General features: G+C 35.7%; 1 protein-coding gene across 1 annotated transcript in view; it reads right to left on the reverse strand.

The window, feature by feature from the left end:
* The window catches only part of DENND1B (DENN domain containing 1B), a gene marked incomplete at its 3' end in the record, with an annotated part of 159598 nt that overhangs the window by 38726 nt on the left and 99108 nt on the right, over positions 1–21764 (reverse strand). Inside the window, exons 10-13 of the mRNA XM_082483579.1 lie at positions 19542–19642; positions 14221–14266; positions 12079–12180; positions 3956–4081 (exon numbers count right to left, since the gene is read on the reverse strand). Of these exons, the coding sequence (XP_082339705.1) occupies positions 3956–4081; positions 12079–12180; positions 14221–14266; positions 19542–19642 (375 nt within the window). The remainder of the gene's footprint in view (positions 1–3955; positions 4082–12078; positions 12181–14220; positions 14267–19541; positions 19643–21764) is intronic.

Genomic DNA, 21764 nt, shown 5'->3' on the forward strand with positions numbered 1-21764 from the left:
CTAAAGAAAACAGGAGGACAAAAGGTTCATGGCTATCTTGTGACCACCCAAAGTAAAGATAATTTGGATTTTTATATGCATTTACGTAGTATAAGAAGCACTTATGTCACAACACTGATCACTGCAATGCCTCAGCAGGGTTAGACTCTTGGGATCAAAACTGCTTGTGATCGCTGACATTGCGGATTGCACGACGGTTCATACAGCAGGTGCGAGCCGGGTGACCACTGCCCTCCTCTATGCCAGGGCTCCTTAGAGCAAGAGAGTCTGAATGGCCCCATTGCCACTGCTGTAGGTCTGCACTGCTGGAGACACACCACACACAACCCCTCAAAGTCCATGCACATCATCCTATCAAAATGGATTACAGTCCTCTACGTGAATAGGACTGTATACAAAAACATTCTAATTCGCTATTCCACTGACGACGATTTTGTTCTGGATTATTTTTTGGTCATTCATCAAGTGACAATGAAGTAAAGAAAGATGAAAACCTGCTTTATTTTCTTTTTCTCTTCACTGTGAGAATTTTGGAACGGTGACAAGATAGTAAAAGAGGTTGTATAAAGAATTTTTTCAATCATCCCCATCTACCTCACATTAACTGGATTCCTTCTGGATTAAACTAAACCAGAAGACAAGCTCCAGCTAGTCACGGGTATTCAGTACTCAACACCAAACTGAAATAAGAACCACAATAAAGCTAGAATGCACACTGTGCGGATGTCAAGTCCTTAACACCAACTGTACTGTTTTGCTCTACAGATCCACTCCTATTACGCAATATTTGCTAATGTAAAGTGTAGCATATTACAAAAATACTTTGGGCAGTTATATCCATTTGACTGATTTCTTTAATTCAGTATCCCGATTAAATCAGAAAAAACAACTATTTCCACTTTCCTTGGAAACTTTTACCGGGTTAAGATTTTTATTACCATTTATTACACAAAAAAATGTGATCACCATTATCTATTACATGTCATATTTCCTGTCTGTATTAGAGTAGTCAAATTTTCCATATGGTCTTTCGGAGTCCCGTGAACTCCTTCCAAGACCCCTGAAGTGTCCCATTTTCCCTTTCACCAATCATTTTTTTTCAATAATTGCTAGACGTTTGTTCAAGACATATTGCTACACTGAGGAGAATCTGTCCTAAGCCGAAAACAAACAGTTGCACAGAATGAGTGTTCAGTGTGATGAACAGGGTTTGGAGTGAAGAGAAGTGTTGGATGAGTACAGACACTATCAAAGCTGTTCTTTACTCAAAGTGAATATTAATGACAGTTGTTTCATGTTTCGAGTTGAAATCATACAGAACACACTGTCGCAAGGAAAATAGTTCACTTAAACGTATTTTTCAACTTACAAGCAATCGATAACTATCGAAACACATTATTTTATTTTTCATCAGGATGTTTGCAATCCTAAAAATGGTACGCCAAAACCTCTCAGCTCTTGATTCCGAAAATATGACAAGCTTATTTATAGATAAAGTATTTCAAATCTATATAGAAATTATTCTCATTTAAGTATACCCCTACAAAGTTTCTACATTTCTACATGAATACTACTTGCACTCCTGAAAGAACGTATATAAAGTCCATAGCTGTGGTTTAGATACCCTTATTAGATCTAGCACCATAGACTCCAAAACAAAGGGTAGTATTTTCTTTGCAATAACAATTCACAAGTTTTGACATTCCTCACAAATGGCCTAATGAAGTCAAATGTGATTTGATTTTGTGAACTTCCCAATTCACAATGCATTAAACTGAGTTCAAAAGGCTCATGTAAAATGAGCTGAACAATCATAGGACAACACCTCTTATTTTCTACTAATCCAGAGCAAATTCAGCTTCTAATACATTTTTTTCTATCACAACAAAAATTCTGTAAAATACTAAAATTAGTTGAAACAATATGAACACAGCTCAAAATAACAACTACATTTCTTTCTTTTTTTTTTTTTTTTTTTTTTAAATATGCTTTGTCTTTGGATAAGTTGATGCCTATCCAAGATATGCTGGTATTTGCCAGCAGACTTCTGCCTGTTAAGATATTCTGAAGTAACGTATCTTAAAAAAAAAAAAAAAAAAAAAAACACAAAACCATCAGGCCACAATGGTTTTATAAATATCTTCTTTTATATGCAATCAGTGGAGCCAAAAAAAAAAAAAAAAAAAAAAAGAAAAAACCACGAAAGAAATAAAGCAGAAAGAAAGACTGCAAAGGTCACTTTGACAAATGTTTGCCAGTTGAAATCATGCATGGTGCACTACTTCCAATACAGTGCAAATGTAAATATCTCGGGCACGCCAACAGATAAACTGAAATAAAATGGAAATTGGTTAAAAGGAGAGCTCATTTCAACAGAGATGCTAACCACAACGCTAAAGAACTTGCACACGAAGTTCAACAATCTTCCTAAACCAAAGGACTGACTGGAGCCTATTTCTGGTCAGAACAGAGGTAAGGACATCAACCAGACCAACACAATTCTGTTTGCATATATCAAAAGTAGATTAAGACACTTTTTGACTTAACAGCTCTTACTGCAAGCTGCCACGGTTTGACACAGCCCAGTGTCCTCACCTTTAGACTAAGGGAAAAATTAGATGACCCCTCCAGAAGCAATGTCAGGTAATGCCACTATGGAATAAACGACAACTAGTTGGAACTGTTTGTTTTAATGAAACTAGTACTGCATTGAATTCTAGCAATTTTGAAAACAGGTACAGTCATTTCAATATAGTATACAAACTGGCTTTCCATATCATAAGAAAACTATAATGACTGCTAAACAGAAATACTTGAACTAAACCTTTAAACGCTACTTCATTTCTGCATGGATTACTTTTCATCTCGGTAACAATTGTCGGCAGCGGCACAACAGCCAGCGTGTGAAAAACGCTCACGGCAAAAAACACTACCTGTAAGAGAACCACTTGGGTAGAAGGAAGACCCTGTCATTCTGTGTTTTGGTGTTTCCTCCAGGAAAAGGCCTCATCTGAAATGAATAACTATCCTATCCATTTCCACCAAGGAATATAACATCGCTCCTTACCCAACAACAGAATACGCCACTCTCCTCACCCCCAAACAACCATCCACCCATGCACCCACTCAACCACGAGTTTTACAAACTTGATGCCTCGGTGAAGGATGATTTTCTCCTATCAAATCTCAATATTTATCTGAATCCATCAGACCACCAAACATCATATACTTGGAATCTGATTCAGCCAACATCATCTCAAATGCATGTTATCAAACGGAACTACTATCAGTAGTTTGCAAATATCATAGGAAAAGAATGTGGACTGACAGATGAAATTAATCTCTAAGTCGTTTCTGACAAATGATTTTATCTCCAATAGGCTCGATATGTGCCACCCTTATAAGCTAGAAAGGATGAAAGCCCGTAACACATTAATTACTGAGTACCAGCATCAGAAATACAAATTCTGAAGTTCTGATAGGATGAAATTTCATTTCTCCTAACTTCTCAGTGGAACCAAGATAAGTGTATAATAGAAGAGACATACGTTTGACTCGTATCTGGATTCTGCTAAGAAATAAAAATCTTCTGACCTCAAACACAGCGAAGTCTCTGGACCAGTATAGTGAAAAATGACACCGTCTGAAAGGCACAGCCTCTTCAGTTCTTCTCCACATTAAAGGAGGTGAGCTGTGTGTAAGTAACTTCACTAATCCAATCTGATTTTATATTAAATAAATTACGAAAGTGATACAAATAAGAAAATAGCTGACTTTGGATGAGCACAACTCACCGTCAGGAGGTGGTAGTGTCTTCTAAATTGCCAACGTATCCTTAGCACAGAGTAAGATTTAAAACTTGTTCTTTGAAATGTTTCAGACTGGGATAAAACATTTCATATTTTCCTGTGCTCTTACAAATTAAGGAAAAAAAGAAGTAAAGAAGCAGCCTTACTGGTTTGTATCTTAGTGCATCTCTGTAGGATCCAAACAGTGTTGCCTGTGCCCGAAGAAAGGCCTTGGCTACTCCATCACCCGTAGCTGTAGACTGCTTTTTCAGTTTATTTTTCAAGGCCGAGACCTGCACGACAGAGTGGAACAGTTAAATTAACACCTCAGAAATTGGTACAGCGAGGTATGAACCCAATCAGCAGGCAAACCATGGTGTCTACAGGTCAGCCAAAAATTCATCCTCCTCCTTGATAGCTTATCTTTTTAACTGCAAAGAGCACCTGCTGATCTGTTAATTGAAATGAAAGCAGGGGATGATGGTAGAGTGCTAATGCAAATTGGCTTATGCTCTCTTTTTTTTCCCAAGGCCTCTTGACATAAATAAGCTTAATTATTTTCCAGTAAACTGCATGTGAGCCACTTTTCTGCAGATTTTTTTCTCAATCATAACATGTACCTACTTGTTCTGAATGAAAACCGTTGGATATTTTTTATTTATGCTATGAAGGCTTATTTTTAAGGACTCTTAATGGTAACTCACTATTCAGTTTCAGGGATTTTTTTTTTAAGTCAAATTACTATCTTACATCATTTCTCACTGTCAAATAGTTGAGAAAAGTTTGTGTAAATTCAGTGATGCACTGTCTTTAGGATTTTCCTAGAAGATAAAACATATGAAAGTGGAAACAAATAAGAATGATACTTAGGAGGCACCTGTAGTTTTGTGGTTTTTTTTTTTTTTTTTTTAAAAGACCATTCTTATTTTAGCGCTTGACTTTTTTTTTTTTTTTTTGGAGGTCTTTTCTTACTTGGCAAACAGCAATCACTGATTTTATAGAATTGGGAAAAAAATTAGAAATACTAATTTAGATGACGCTTACTTGGAGATACTATGGAGAAAAATCATATAATCATGGGATTATTTCAGTATTCTTTAAAGATATATAGAATTACACTCGGTTACAGTCTATAGTCTCCTCAGTTTCAACATGAGTGATATCTGGAGAAGTCAACTCAATACATGTTTCCACATCCCTTAGTGTTGCAAAATAAAAAAAGCAATATTTAAGTCACTAAAAAACTATACACAGTAACATTTACAGTTACTCTTTAAACAGAACATTATAAACACAAACTATCACCAAACCAGCTTTTATTTTTATAGAAATACACGCAAGAATTAGTATCTTTTTGTTTCTTTATGCAAGCAGTCCTGACTGCTCTTGTAGATGATGATTGTAATTGAAGTGTCAACCTAATTAACAACTAAACTTTGAATAATGCTAATGAGAACTGAACATGGCATCAGAGAAAAGACCAGCTCTACAGGTGATAAACCTTCACAGTAGTGACATTTTCCAGTGTAAAGTCACAGTTACTGTGATCTGATCAAAGAGAGAGACCCCCATTGGGTCCAATTATAACTATAGTTTTGAAAAAAAAAATTATTGAGTTATGATGTTCATAATCTATGCAGAAAGGCCTTTACAGTATAGGTCTTTTCCCCATAGCTGTGATCTTTTCAATTTATATCCAAGCTCCATAGATCTAGATAAAAGTTTAGAGCCTGATTCGTTTAGCCCATGGAAAGCACACACCAAGGCTCATTTACGTTTTTTCCTCAAAAGAAAAAAAGAAGTACAAGTCCGAGTACAAAAAACAGTTAAGCAGTTCAAGGTTGCAAAAATAAATGAATGTCTGTTTTGGTTTGGTTTTGGTTTTTGTTCAGTACTGCATGATCACATTAAATTTATTAAAAATAAGGTTTATTTCGTTCCAGGGGAAATTACTGTGTATATCCTTTGTATAAGGGAAATGCGCCCATCAACATTAGCTCAATTTCACTAAAACAAAAGTAGTAACATGAGATCAAAAAAAGAATTGTCAACCTTAAAATGTTGTCTCTGTCATGACAGACAAAGCACCTTCTAAATATAAGGCACGGAAAAAGTAGAAAATTCTCTACATTCTTTTAAATCTTCTAAATCATATCTTGTGAGTTTGGGGAAATAATGACAGACGACAAGACAGGGTCAGAGAAAAAAAGGGTAAAGATGATGTAGAGCAGAGGAATTACAGGAATTACAGGGGGTTGGACTAGATGATCTCCAGAGGTCCCTTCCAACCCTATGATTCTATGATTCTATGACAAAGTGGTAAATGTGAAGAAAAATTGTATTTTCTGATTTTCTCAGTTCTGGCAGGCCCCATGTACCCTAACATTAATCGATAAACAGGATGCTTTAGGCAAAAACGTGTTAAAAAGAACAATAGAAAGCAACAAATCTCCTGCTTCACTGTAGTATTGGTACATTATTAGTTCAACAATATTAAGAACATCCCAACGGGCTGGCAGTTTGAAGGCGGATTCTCCAGCAAAAAAAAAATGTATAAGTCAGATGCACAATTTTTGTGCTGCCATCCTGGAGGAAATTCTAGCTTCAAAAAGGCTATGCTGGAGTTCAAAGAAAGTTCTTCCAACTTCTGCTTCTCTCAGGAGGCTATCCTAAAAGGCAGGAAAAGCTCTATTAGAGTATTCTGCAGAAGTACTAGGAGCACAGTGATCTTAAGAAAAAACCTGCAGAGACTGTGTGCACCACAACCCCGATTTCCCAATCGTCACAAGCGGGGTCCTGGCTGAAGCACCCCTGAAACACCCTTGAGACCTGCCTAGGTTTCCCTCAAGCTGAGGTCAGCAAACGTGCATGCAGAGGGACAGTGCTTTCTCAGGGCTTATCCCACCACCGAGCGATGGCAAACCCAAGCTGCACTTTTGGATAGGCTGCTGGCAAATTCTCCCAGTTCCACAGTTTAATCAAAAATAGCACGATAAAGTAGTTATTACAGTCAATACAGTAGGTACAGATAAGAGACTGGGTACTTTGAACTACTGAGAAGGACTTGCTGCACAGCAGGATTGTGATTGCTTAGATCCATGAACCTAAAACCAAGGAAGTGTGAGACCCCATTGGGTGACATCATTAATAGCTCTTAAAATTTCAAAGAAAATCCACGCTTCTGGCAGCAAGCCAAAAACATACCAAGCAGCATCTTTATCAAAAATCTTTTCCTCATATACGCTTTAATCCTTCTGTCTATCTATGATTAAGAATGCCAAACTTTTTTTCTACCCTTCTTTGCATGTCTTAAAGTTTAAAAATAAAGAACTGCAAACAAACCAACCACAGGGGTTAGAATGCTGTTAAAATTTATTTCTGGAAGATACTAGTGATCCGTTTCAGAAATGGTATTATTAATTTACACTAGAAGCAAACTGGTTTTATCTTCTCCTAGCAACGGCTTCTCATAGGAAGGTGACTTCATTGGACTGCTAAACACCACTGATGAAGAGCAATCGGAGCTTCGGGAAGGTTTTAATCAATAGAATAGTTTTTCAGAGATTTAGAAAGTCATGAGATTGATATGTGATTTTTCTTTTGTATGTAAGTAAGTATAACTAAAATGTAGAAACATATTGTGCTGGTCATTAAAAAAAAGTTTTATTTTTTAAAATAGTCACCCTACGTCCTTTCTAAGATTCCTAAAATATAACTATCTGATCAGAAACAAAGCATGACTAATATCTCTTCCATATTCATGCGAGTAGAAGAATAGAACTGCACATAAAGTTAAAAAACAAATTAGTAAAATTAGGTAACTATTAATCAAAGCCTTTGCTCCGGCAAAAACTTAAGCACGCATATAAATTTAAGCACATATGGAAATATTCAAAACCTTTGTCGCCTGAGAAATGCAGAACCATGCACTGGGGCTCCCCATGACTAGTAGATCTCAAAAAAAAAAAAAAAAAAAGATATCCAGGTATTTATCTGGTATCAGTAAAAGCTGCTACGCTTTAAACTATTTTTTGGTGTTCCCCATCCAATCACGTCACTATAAAAGTAAGCCCACTCTCAACAGCAAGAAAGTGAGAGAAGATGGCAGAGGAGAGAAACGAAACCACAAAATGAAATCTGATGCGATTCAAATCAATATTGTTAATGAAAGGGCTTCTACATATTTGATATTATCTACACACACAGGATTTAGGCATCTCAGATAGCCCTCCAGCATTTAATCACAAATACTTGTTTAGACGAAAACAGTTACTTAAATGCAAATGTTTTCAAAACTAGCTGTACTTCTCAATCTCACATTCTAGCTTCTAAAACTATATCGAGGTTCAACACAATCTCAATGCTAAGAATTTATTAAAAATAAATAGTTGCCTCATAACACTGCAAACACTGCTGACTGCTCTGAGTTTCTAAAATATATTAGTAATATTTTTGGCTATTTTCTGATAGGAAGACTTAATAAGTTATGATATTTAGATTTAACAAAAAATCTTTTTAGTTGCACTGTTACATGTTGACCATAACTGCTTTATAAAACTACTAATCATTGTATTTTCAGAAATAATTTGCACTCCCAGTAATTGTTTCATAAAGTAACTATTTAATTTTCGATTTGAATTACAGCCTACTTCTCAAATGCTACTTTTAAAACAGTAGCGTTCACATGCCCAATTTACAGTGTTAAACTCCTGTGACTTTAGGAATCTCGAAACTAAAACTCTAAAAACCCATTTAGATTCTGTATTGCATCATAGTGTGTAGGCACCACACACTACAAAGGCTATGCATCTTTCAACAGCTCCATAGATTTTACGATTAACAATATTTAATGACCACAGAAGATGCTAAAAACCTACAAATCCTATTGTTTTCTGAAGATCATATTTATCAAAGTTCTGCTTAGTCTACAGAGAACCCAGTAAGACTTGGTTGCTAAACGTGATGTCCTCAACTCTCCAAGCTTTTTTTGAAAGTGTTCAAAACGGAGCAAAGGAGTAGTCTTTTTGTCAGAGTTAACTGCAAGCAGGTATTGCAGGATCAGGCCTAATGTTTATAAGTTTGTGTCTATGGTCTCCGCTAATTTCTATACATCACAAATGTTCTTTGTCTAACGTTTTACATTATTAAAGTGGTGATCTAAGTATTTTTGTATTAGGAAATTTACTCCCACAGAAGTAGCTCCTTATATTCTTATTTTTTTTTTTCAATTAAAAAATAACAGACAAATTCACAGTGAAATGATGAAACTGAAAAACAAGTGTTCTTGTCAGAAGAGAGGAAAAAGAGGGTTTTTTTTCCCCCCTCTAAGAAAACAAAGGATTCCTGAAAGTCTTGCACTGATTTATTTTTCCAATTTTAAATACCTTAGGAGTAGCGGAACTGCTACTGGCATGGTAGTATTTCTAACAGTCAATAAATCTAAAATATTATGTGTGAATATTGGAATGAAGCCATTAAGAAGATTACAGCATGCAACGCAGCAGAGGGTCCACATGAAAAAAGGACTGGTAATTCAGGACAACTGTGACCACTGACCTTTGCACAGTCAAGACCACTGGTCAGTTTGACAGAATAATAGAGTTCACATGCATAGAAAGTCACCTAGCCTGTAACTATAATTTAAATGCTTAAGTGAATGATTTAAAAATGCCTTTAAATCTCAGTTAATTTATTATACAGTTTATTAGACAATGCCATATAATAATGTTTTTTTCAATCTTAAATTTATCATGAAAAAAATCACACTCAGAGCATTTTTTAATAGACATATTACTTAAACATGGGTAAACTATTAAATACCTATGCTGTGAGGATATCATCAGGCTTATTGATCAAGAAAATAATTACTCCATTTCCTCTGGACACACAGTTTTAGAAATCTCTTTGAAAATACTGCATTTCTTTTGTTAGGCTGTTAACCAACCTGGAATCGATTTTTTGTAAGGGATAGTAGGACTAGAGCTTCCTATATATTTTCAGTTCTTCGTTCTATATTAACACCCTTCAGAGGTACTCATTGTATTTTTTCCTCAGAAGTTTTAGCTCCTTTGTATGTATGCTTATGCGGTTTATCTATATAGGTTAAAATGCTTCACATATATATGTATCTTTGACATTTGCCTTCATATTTTAAGTCTAACTTATCATTTGGACTCTACACTCCTACATCTTACACTTTTTCACCAAGATGTTAGCGGTCGCACTGCCCCTCATGAATGCAAAACGTGGACAAGCATTTTGTCGTTTTATGAGCCAAACACGGACGTTGTCCGTGCCTTTTGTTTCCAGTTTTTCCAACTATAATTATGTATGTTTTCCGTTAAATTGTTTAAAGTGCTTTACAGATAGTAGAGGAAGAAATGGGAACATTCAAATTAAAAGCTTCATTATAAAATTCTCAAATTCTGCAAGTATATTTTGCATAAAACAGTTGTTCTGATTTGTTCTGTATTAGACACAAATGAAGTATTTTGTCTACTGTATAGTCTACGCACTTGGATAACCTTCATTAACCTTAATAATAGTAAAATGCATATATGCTGGGGGAGAGTACACTTCTAAAAGTATGAAGATCTGTATCCCGATTTTCTTTATGCTAGCCTACTCATTTAGAGATCATTTTGATATGCATCTGTAAAATACATGAGAAGTCCCTCTCATTGCACAAATATTCATTTTTTTTCTGTTGGAAGGACCTCCATCTACAACTCCAGTATCTTACAGAACATGATGCCTAATTCTCTATTCTACATCTAGCTATTATTTGACAAGAGGTATGTACCTCCGTGACATTATAACCTCAACCTTACTCATTGAATGCAAGATCAGTTAAAATTACAGACACACCAGAAAATGACTCATTTTTCACTTAACTTGTTATGCTTTTCAACAGTACAGTCAAAATTACTATATATATATATGTATGTGTGTGTATACTTTTTCATACACTAACGTAAAATCACAAAACGTCAGAATAATTTTTATATCGTCTTTTACATTTCTGAACTATAGTTGATATTGAGTCAAAAGAAAGACTGACCAGATGATCTATAAAAAGTCTAGATTTTAACATCATTAAAATCAAAGGGAACTGACATTAATATAATCATCACGAATTTGATTTCTATTGTACCAAATATATACAAATTACCAAATATATACAAATTACCAACAAAACCAAAAGACATAGTATGTCAGTACAATGCCTTACTTTGATTAAGACAGTTTGTTTTTATGATTTACAATTTCAGAAAATGTAACTCTTTGATTTCACATTTTGATATAAAATTCTTTGTGCTGACAACCATTTGTGATAGCTTGAGCATCTGTAACTAAATAATCAAAACAGTGGTTTCACAATGATATTCTTTTAGAGCTCTACTGGGAAAAACAAGGTAAGTGAATTTTGTGACTATTTAAAATGATATACAGAATATGTTCCCCTATAGGCACTAAGAAAAAAAAGGGGGGGGGGGGGGGACGACACCCTCTGCAAGATCAAAGTCCAGAAAGAACTGGCACTTAATTTATCATCCTTTACAGACAAAAGACAGTTTTCGTCATTTCAAAAGGATCAGATGTCTTTTATGACAAACTGGGTTTGCAGTTTAATTTACAAATAGAATTCTAAGTAAGCAGTCTTTGCTCTGCCAAAGCAAATGACAAACAGTATAGGTTTTCATTCACGCAGCCCTCAGCAGGATAGAAGAGATTAAAATAAAACTGAAATAATTTAGAGAAAACAAATAAATGTTTCAGAAACTTGAAGAAGATCAAAGCCTGAATTTTCTGACCCCAACTGTACAAGCATTTCTTATTATATTGACCAGTGCCATCAGATCATTAATTAAAAGGAAAGCGCTGGCAGGTGGCAGGGAAGCAGAAGCCGATAATTGGCCCCCTTCTTCTTTTTGCCTTCAAAAACTCTCTCGTTCTTTTGCAAGACATGCCACTAGGCAGACAGAAATGCCTACTTTGTAATATAATGATTAAGATGAGATGAAGAGACTCTTGCGTTTAAAGCAGCTATGCCTAATGAATGCAGCTAGCTTTATAATTATGATCCTACTTTTACAATAAGGAATATGTTGTTCCATTCAACATCTCCTCAACTGTCAAAAAGGTAAAAATCTCAAATACAGGGGTCTATACTTGGTGCTTTTCACCCCCTAATTCCTTTTATAGCAGTTAGCAAAACCAGGCAAAAATAACTACTCGTAATTCAAGCATCTATATAAGAAAGAAAGAATGAAATATCTGTAAGACTCACCACTTCACCAGGTAGGTTGTTCAGGTCATTAAAAGGGGTTTCTAGAGTGTTTGTGTCAACATTAAGCAAAACCACATCCTCCAGTGATCTATTTTTTACTCTCTGTTAAAAGAAAAAAAAATATAGCGGAAAAGCATTCTCCTATGGCATTCTCCTGAAGTACACTTTTATTAAAATGTGCTAGAGTAGAAATGATGATTTTACAAAGGACAATAATAGCAAAGACAACATTTTGAGCTTTAGATCTAGGATTTGTGAATTAGGCACAGGATTCAGAGTACCTTTTAAAAACACTTCCTCTTCATCAAACACTAAGGTTATATTAATAATCTCCGATATACAAGCATATACAAGAAAACTTAAAAGCCGAGATTTACACAAAATACAGTTAAATATATTGGAACTATACATATCTTATAACAACATTTCATTCTCTCATATTTGTGAAAGATAGGGTGTTAATCACATAATTAGATTAAAAAAACAGAGAAAACTATGTAATTATTTGCAGATTTATGTAAGACCCCCGTATGTGACACCTACTAGTATTATAGAAGAATGGATGAAACAATTTTTCATCAACAGACTTGATGAGCAGCTATGAATTAAACAATTTGTTCCTTTCAGGATGTCCTGGTATCAGTGGAGACAGATTTCATTTCCCTCCTAGTAGCCGCTGTGGTTTGGACTTAGTATGAGAATAATGTTGATAACACATATTGTTTTAGTTGTTGCTAAATAACGTTTACAGTAAGTCAAGGACTTTTTCAGTTTCCCATAGAAGCTGAGAGGGAGCACAGACAGGACAAGCCGGCCAAAGGAATGTCCCATACCACAGACATCATGCTCAGTATATAAGTGGGGGTTGGCCAGGGGGGGCAGGGATCTGCGATGGCCGCATGGGATGGGATGGGCAATCTATCACCGAGTGGTGAGAGCAATTTGCATTGCATCACTTTATTTTGTATATTATTTTACAATTACTATTATTATTTTCCTCTTCCATTACTGTTCTATTAAGCTGTCTTAATCTCAACCCACAAGGTGGTTTTTTCCCCCTCTTCTCCCTACCCTACTGAGGGCAGGGGGAAATTGAGTGGACGGCTGCATGGTCCTAGTTGCCAGCTGGGGTTAAACCACAACCCAGGAAAAAATGATAGAACTCTTTTCTACATGATCCTACTATAATACATAATAGTGCAGCCCAGGAAATAATTCCAGAAGGAACTGAGTGACTTTTTTTCAGAGCAAGCCCTTCTGTTCCATTATTTTCTGATGGAATAAGGAAGAAGATCCTAGTCAAGATATTACGATCAATGTATGCAGATCAAAGAACTTGATTTGAGAGAACAGAAGGCTATGCCTAGAGTTAAGAAGCGTACATCATAGAAGGCTCTTTTTTGGAAACAAAAAAGTGCGAGTGGCTCAGACTGGGGGAGAACCCACCTCATCAGCTTAGTAAATGTGAATTGATCCTTAGGAACTGCGTTAGCAGAAGTGTAAATCAAATAAACTTCCCAAATCAATGATCTGCTCTGCATGATAATCAGACTACACGTACAGGCTAAACGGTGTCATCAAATGCTTATGGGAAGAGGCAAAGCTATTTATGACCCAGCTATTACTTACTGCTTCGGTGAGTTCTATCGTACTGTTGTGTGTTTAAATCTGAAAAGGCTACCTCTTGTTTTTTGGAAAAAAAAAACCCTCATTTCTAAAATGAATAGTTATGAATATTATGGGATAAATGTTAGACTCAGATTTTCAGCGGGACAGGAACGTAAATTATCTGGGAAATCAGAATGATGCTGAATTTTGATTGATGGCAACTCCAAAATAAATTGTTCTTATTACTGGGAAAAACTGTTGCTGAACCACTAGAAAAGGCAGGGAAAAAAGCTACCACTGAGCTATTAAATAGACACAGAAAAAAATCATGATGTAGCACTTACAGGTCTACATAAAACATTTCAAAACTAAGATTTCAAAGAGGGGCACTTTTTACTTTGTAAAGCATCCGAAGCTTTAATTTTTTAATTCTGTATGCTAAAAAACAGGGGTTATTTCTGAATCACTGTCATTATCATTTATGGCACACACACCTCATGCTTACCAGTATGCAAAAGAGTATAGTAAACTTACCTCTATTAAGCTTAAGTGGACGCCAATTAGATAAGGCATTGGTGCACTGAAGGAAAAGAGTGGAAAAGACCAAATTATTGTTTTAAGTACCAACTACCACAACATTTGTGGAGCAAAATATATATTTAAAATCTTGGCACATACAGTCCCTAGTTAACATTCATCGTTTAAGCCTGTATTAAATGTATACAGTTGCTACTGACATTTTTACTAGACAAAGGAAATTACAGATGTTTTTTTTTTAATCTGCAGTAAAGACAACCACAAAATAAAGGCTGCTGTCCCTAACTATGGAAGTATGAGCGAGAAGACCTGTAAGGCTTGCTAACTGGCTTGCCGTACCCTGTTTCAATAAGCAATCATACTGTACGGCAGAGCTCAGCCTAGCGGATGTTCCAAAAGTGGTCTGTCTCTAGAATTACAAGGGGTTTAAAACACCCTTCCGGAGAATATGGTACCAGTTAGCATCACCCCACTGCAACACAAGCATCATTAATGCCAGTTTCAGTTCTGAATGGGCTTCTGGAAGCTCTATAATATCCTATTTAACTCAAGATAGTAAACTTCTCATTTCCAATTTGAGTAAGTCAAGGAACTATATTCTTAAAATAAAACAAACACACAACGCCTCTGGAGCGAGACCTCCTGCACTATGCAAGCAAGAAACTGAATTAGTCAGGCTAATTTATCATGTTTTCCTATTATCTTCTGTTTCTTCCTCTAGCGCATGTGTTCTGGCACCATCTGACAAAGAATATACTCAGTATCCAGCGCTGAAGGGAAAAAACATCATCACGCTTTTGGGTACTGCAAGATCACTAAAAACATTCACTCCAGAGAAGCGAGCGATAGGTAGGCTGGTTTAAGCAACTCAGTGGGAAACAAAATACTAAGGGAGCAGAGAGAAAAACGAAATAAAAATCATCTCTGAAAAATAAAGGGAAGGTAAAATGACTTATACGAAGTTATACAGATAGCTGACATACAATAATTTCTCCCACTGTATTAATTCAATCGTAGATCTGAGCCACCGGCACCGACTGATTGCCGATTGACTTCCTGAGGTCTGGGGAGAGGCATCAGTTCACGTGGCCACATCAATTTGGTCCCAACTCTGAGAGCAAAAGTAGCAATTCTCACCTGCCTGCGACTGCAGCCAGTTTTAGAAAAATCTGTACGCACTATGGATTAGCCAATTGCTCTCATTAACAACGTCCCACAGGAGAGGATCGATGCCAAAAAGAAAAAACAACAAACAAACAAAAAAACCCCAAAACAACCACCCACCCAAAACCCAGACTGACTGAGGCCAAAACAAGCTTTCATCATGTTTATACCATCAAAATAAAGGTTTGCTGAAACTGCAAACTGTCGTGGCTTAAGGTTTCTGGGCAATGGGGCTTCCGAAAGGGGAAATGAAGACCCCTGTGTCCCCACACATCTTTTTCTTAGCCCAATACTGAAAAACTATAGTACCTCCTGACGACTTCATCCAGGCTAAGGCCTTTATGCCTTTGGGGACTAAACTCAAATTACGTGGAATCATAAATGGGTGTCCCTCCAGAGCAAACACGCATTTATATTCAGTGAGGAATCAGACAGCTTTAAAACACTACAATTTTAAGAACGCTTTATACTACAAAACATATTTAACCAAGCCAATGAGAATGACTGTGACTGACACGTAACTGAGGATTCTTCTGCTGAATATGCAGCAAAATAGATCCTCAGGTTCATCGCATCAGAGTTATCTTAATGTTACAAATAACATGAACTGGAGAAACTTCGGTGAAAAGAAGCGCTGTATCACGCATGTCTTTTATGCACGCTTGTTTTCTTGTACACCGACACTGTTCTAGCAGCTTCACCAGGCCTGTACTGACTTAAAATAGCTGATGATTTGCTCCATTAATAAATCTGTCATTGAGAAGGGTAGTGTGTAGCTCTTTTCTATAGAACAAAGCAACAGCTACACCATTTCAGTTTTGAGAAGTTAACAGAATAAAGGCGCAAAGCTAATTAGATAAGCACATCTTGGAAATGCACCAAATAAAAACTGCAGGTATGGAAAGTCAATTTGATCATTTTCAGCAAAGAATGAATTTTATTACTGCTGGATTCTGAAACCTTAACAGCAGAGGTTTGTAATATGTACGTGAAATTGCTTAGTATGATACTACTGGGAGCCTCTATATAGTTTTTCTCTTGCTTATGCATGTCATTACCAAAAATGTTATTAATCTACAACATCATTGCCAAAAATAATTACTATGTTATGCAAAACATGCAAGTTAATTGGAAAATAATTGTCCCATTCTCACGAAAACAGGCGTGCGTATATCCCAATTCAGAAGAGACCAAATCTCATAAAAAGACATGTTGCAATTGTAACTTGAATTTTCTAATTGCATTATATTCTTAGCAGAGCATCAGTAGAACAGATGCTTTATCATCCACAGACAAAACTGTCATACATTCTTTTATCAGTGACTCAGTTTGCCAAGAAATTACATTGAAATTTGATGAAATTAGCTGTCTCCTTTACAAAAATTAATGTTATTCAAATATAATTACTATATCAATGCTGAAACTTAATTTTTGTAAAAGCGTTCTTGAAAGCCATCCACCTACTGGGCTGAGTGCAACAATACCTTTTTGCTTACTGAATAGTAAAAAAGAAACAAAATCTTAAAAAAATATTCAGAAAACTCAATTTTTTAGTAACTGTGTTTTCTTCCTGTAGAGCTAAGCCAAAAGTTACTTTCACTGCCTAATATTTTGCTATCTTTTAGAAAAAGAGACTTATAATCTCTTCTTTTTTGGATGGTTGTTCCAGTTCTCATATTGGAGTTCCCATAATGGAATTTGAGGCCAAGATAAGCTACGTGGAGGAAATAAACACCCTGAAGTAAATAAATATACAGTATGTTCACACACTGGACCTTGCAAGTACTCATAACCCGGCCAACCCTGACAGCTTTACAGTCCACACTGACGCTCAGTATTGATGGGTTTGGACTACTTTAAGAACATCCATTACGTTATGTCTAAAACCAGTCTGTATATCAGGTTGCCCGATAGAACACAACAGGCTTTTTGATTAAAAAGGCAAGTAGAAGAATTTAAATATTATTTTAATATAAGTCCAACTGTTTTCCTTAAAGATACATTTTTCTTTTTTCATGCCCACAAGATGTACCAGCTAAGCAGTTTTTGTAATTTATCAAATTCTAATCCCCACAGAATTATATCATTTATCTGTATGAAATTTTGAAGATATATAGTCCAACTCATTAAACAAAAAATTGTGGATTTCTCTCAGAATATGTTGGACCATTAACATGTAAAGAAAAGTTGCAGTATCAGGGCCTAAATTTAAACTAGTTGATTCAAATGCATTTTATCTTTCTTTAAAAATGGCCTCACTCCCCTGGAACAAAGAAAATTATCAAACTGATAATCCCCTACTTCATTTATTTGAATATCATTTCAGAACAACACTAAAAAAATGAGAGTTCATAGGAGACATCCCAACAAAGTCCAGGTGAAGCAATGATGATGTAGTTTCTAGGTATGAAAATGCACGTTAAGCTAAAAGCAAAAAAGACACTTTTATAAAAAGAGATTTGTTCTATCAAAATGAAAACATAAAAGAGAATTAGAAAATTATTTTATTAATTTTAAATCGTCATGATCCTCTTGGACCGCACACTTGGTCTGGCCTACTATAAACTTTAACCTTATGAATTCATCAAGGTTTCCTAACTTGATATATTATATACCTATGAGGAAAATATTTATTCACTGTAATTAAGCGAAAACATGAGGAAACCTGAGTATTTATGTGTTTTTACCACACTATTCTAACCTGTCTAACAAAAGAACCATTTAAACCAGACATGAGCAGAGAAATGTAAATGAACGAAATTCTGAGTTAAAAGATCCGAATTATAGTTACTGTGGTAAATTCATCAATTGTGCATTTCCCTTCATGAACTTTATGTTTCCATTTGAACAACTCTAAAAAAGAGAAACTTTTTTTTTTCCCCCCGCTCTGTTGTACTACTGTGAAAAAGAAAAAGGGATATAAATGAGTTTTACAAGGTTAAGAAACTCCATGCTTCTTTTTAATGAGTAAAAAAAAAATCTCAGGTCAAGCCATAATGACCTAGTATCTCAACTATTATCATCACAAGCAGCTGTGTACAGCATCCAACATTATTATTTCTGGAAACATTATCTGTGCTTTGGAGGGGAAATAAAAAAATCTGCTAGTATTCAGGATGCACTCTGCAGGGTACAGCTTGAATAAAGGTGTTGATCTACCATCTGAGAACAGCATTTATGGATGATACTGAAGAAATTACAAAGCTTCTGGCAGTAAGCTCAAGTAATACAAAAACTAAACAAATACATCCAAGCTCTACCCCCATCTTGGTGCATTTTATCAAAGCCAGGAGGAAAAACAATTAGGACAGAGTTTCTTCAAAAGAAAACTATCATGAAAGATGAAAGACTTAGCTATAGTTGAAAGTAAAGGGACGAGTGGGAGAAGAACATTTGATTTCTTCTTAAAAACAATAAATTATATACATATGAACTACCACAGAAAAAGCTGTAATGTGGGCAAATAGTGCAAACTTGAGGAAAAACTATCAAAGTGACTTAAGGAAACATAGTGAGAATTTCTTTGAAAACAAGAAGTTCAATAGAGCATCGATATTTATAGGTTCCAGAAAAAAAAAAAAATAAAAAACCAAGTCCAGCAAACACACAAGCATAATTTATTTCTGTGAAGAAAAACATTAGCAACAGAAACTTAGACTTAGGTTGGTAGGTATCGGACTTGGCATTGGTTTTCATATCCAATAACAATATTCCTGATCTCTAGAATGGCTTTAAACGGTTCATTTTTCCACCACAGATCCATAGGATCTAGTTAAAAAGAAAATCTCCAGGGACGGATGGATACTCCCATTTTAGATGTTTAATGGAAACTCTCATTTGGTATCTCTGGTACTACTATGAATAAAAGAAAGTAGATGTCTTCTTAGCCTGAAATCTTAAAACACAGGCATGGGGAAACATCATCCATTGAAGGATCAGAAGTGACTCCAGAAGTAATTCTTTCTTGTTCAACTTAGAAGTTTGCCAAAACCACGAAGTCAGTCATGTGAGGAGAAACACATGAGGAGAAGCAGAATTCTCACAATAAAACTTTTGGAAGCATCAAAATACATAAGTAGTTAGTGTTTTCCACAGTTAGAATTACAAGACAGGTAAGAATCTCAGAAATGGGGATAACAGGTTAGCTGTCTTACCAGCAGTAGTCCAGAAGATGTGGAGGAAGCACTGGGATGTAAATGTGCTGCCAATACATTGGATATAACAATGCAGCTGACGCATGAACACAAGCAGTTAACTAAAAATAAAAATACATACACAGAATTGGCAAAAAAAATATGAATAAAAAGGAAATACAAAATCTTAAATTAACTTTTAGATACGTAAGAATCTTAACCTCCCCAAACCACCTATTGTAGCATTTCTAAATTAATTTTAACTGCTTAAACACATCTATGAAGGACTCTGATACATGTATACAAATACAACATTTGCAAGAAATCAGACTAACAAGTCAATTAAAAATTAGCCCTGTGCAGCAATTTCCTTGAAAAAAAGAAAATAAACATGCACTATTTGATGTTTATCAAATGAGGGTACTGCCACCAACACACAGAACTTGAGTGCACCCCAGCTGCACTCAGCTCTGCTGAGCGGGAAGGACTCAGGAGCTTTTTGGTCCACACTTCTGCTATTCGGAACAACTGGAATTGATCTCAACTTGCATGAAGCCACAGAAGAGCATTAAACTCAGGAGCAGGATTAATTTCTCTTTGTGTCACTGTCTTGATTTCCAAACTACCTTTAAAAAAAAATCTGAAGTGAATATTCCTTGTGACAGCAAAGCAAGTTTATTACAATTTTCCAAAACTCCCTTCCCAAAGCAGAGACTGGCAAGTCTGGCACTAGCATCACCAGAAAATGAAGGTCTCCTTGCCCAAGAAAGGAGGTGTTACGATCTGCTTACCATTCAAAACATGTTTTTCTAAAGCAAACAAACAAAAAAACACCACAAAGAAACCCCACCCACACCCCCCCAAAAAAATTTGTGGAATCGATTAGAAACGTAGTCTAGCTCACTTCTCAAGTCATCTGCAATGCCTAAAGAATTCAAATTTGATCAATCAAATACCACTTTGCCATCAGGGAGTCACTCAAATTCATTTATTTTATTATGCAGCCACAGAGTTACAACAGAATGAGACAACATCAAGATTGCGTTCAAAATGCGGTAGCCTATATCCACCAAATAAAACACTACAAACCTCATAAGATAAAGTAAAAAAAAAAAAAAATTTAAAAAGGGAATGCTCTACGTAGAAGACACCGAGTTTATGGAAAAAGACAAGACTGTCCTAATGTTTCTATCACAACGGAATTACTATCTGAGGTTAACTTGATAATAGCGCTGTTTATTAGACATGTACTCTTACAGTAACAAAACGAAGAGCTAAAAATAAAATGTAAATCCTGTGTATATAGCAAGCGCTAAAACTTTATGGATTTTAGGGGGGGGGGGGGGACGGGACCCAAACCTCTTTGTGGAAGAGATCAGCAGTTAAGGCTTTCACACCCTGGCTGTCTTAGACATTAAGACTTGTAAATAAAAATTACACTGCAATTTCGTACATGCATTTTTACACTAAAACCGAAAAAAAATTACAAGACTATCGCAGCAGAAATCACGGACAATTACAATTTGTGCAGCATAGTTTGCTCAGCACTCAGATTAATATAACACGATTAAATATGGAAAAGAAGAGGGTCTGAAAGCTCCTGAGGGATATCATTAGGGCAAATTGCCAAAGAATGAAACATGAGCCAGTCAGGAGAGTCTGGAAGCTGCAGTAGTACCAAGGGACTTGCATGTTCGACAGTTGGAGCTTCAGTAATGTGTGAACTGCAGGTTAAGGTATCAGGAGACTCTGTTCACTGACACACAGAATGTCACTATTGACCAGCGAACTGCCCAAGCCTGACAGCTACGCTACAGAAAGCCAAGTATATCATAATTCCGTATTTAAACTCTTCGTTGCAGATTAACACCTCTTTCTTAGCTTCACATCAAACCTCTGCAATCACTCTCATTTTAGACTTACAATAACGGCTATTTTAATAATTACTCCGTTGTTACTAAAATTAATTGATTTGGGGGAAGAAATAAATGGGTATCCTATCCCTTTTTTACACAGTGGGATTTATGAGTTTTATTTCTGTATTATCTCTCTCTGTAGTTAAACTAACACTACTGATAGCGCAGTCAAGCTGAGTATCATGTTTTTTCCTCTTTTACTCAAAATGGATACAGAATTACTATTATGTCCACATACTATTGTACATAGTATATAAATTTCAACTACCTATATAAAAATAAGCATTTCATATATTTCAATCACAGATTGAAATAAAGCTGAGCATAC

The sequence above is a fragment of the Vanellus vanellus genome, assembly GCF_965231255.1.
Source record: "Vanellus vanellus genome assembly, chromosome: 5".
Lineage (NCBI taxonomy): Eukaryota > Metazoa > Chordata > Aves > Charadriiformes > Charadriidae > Vanellus > Vanellus vanellus.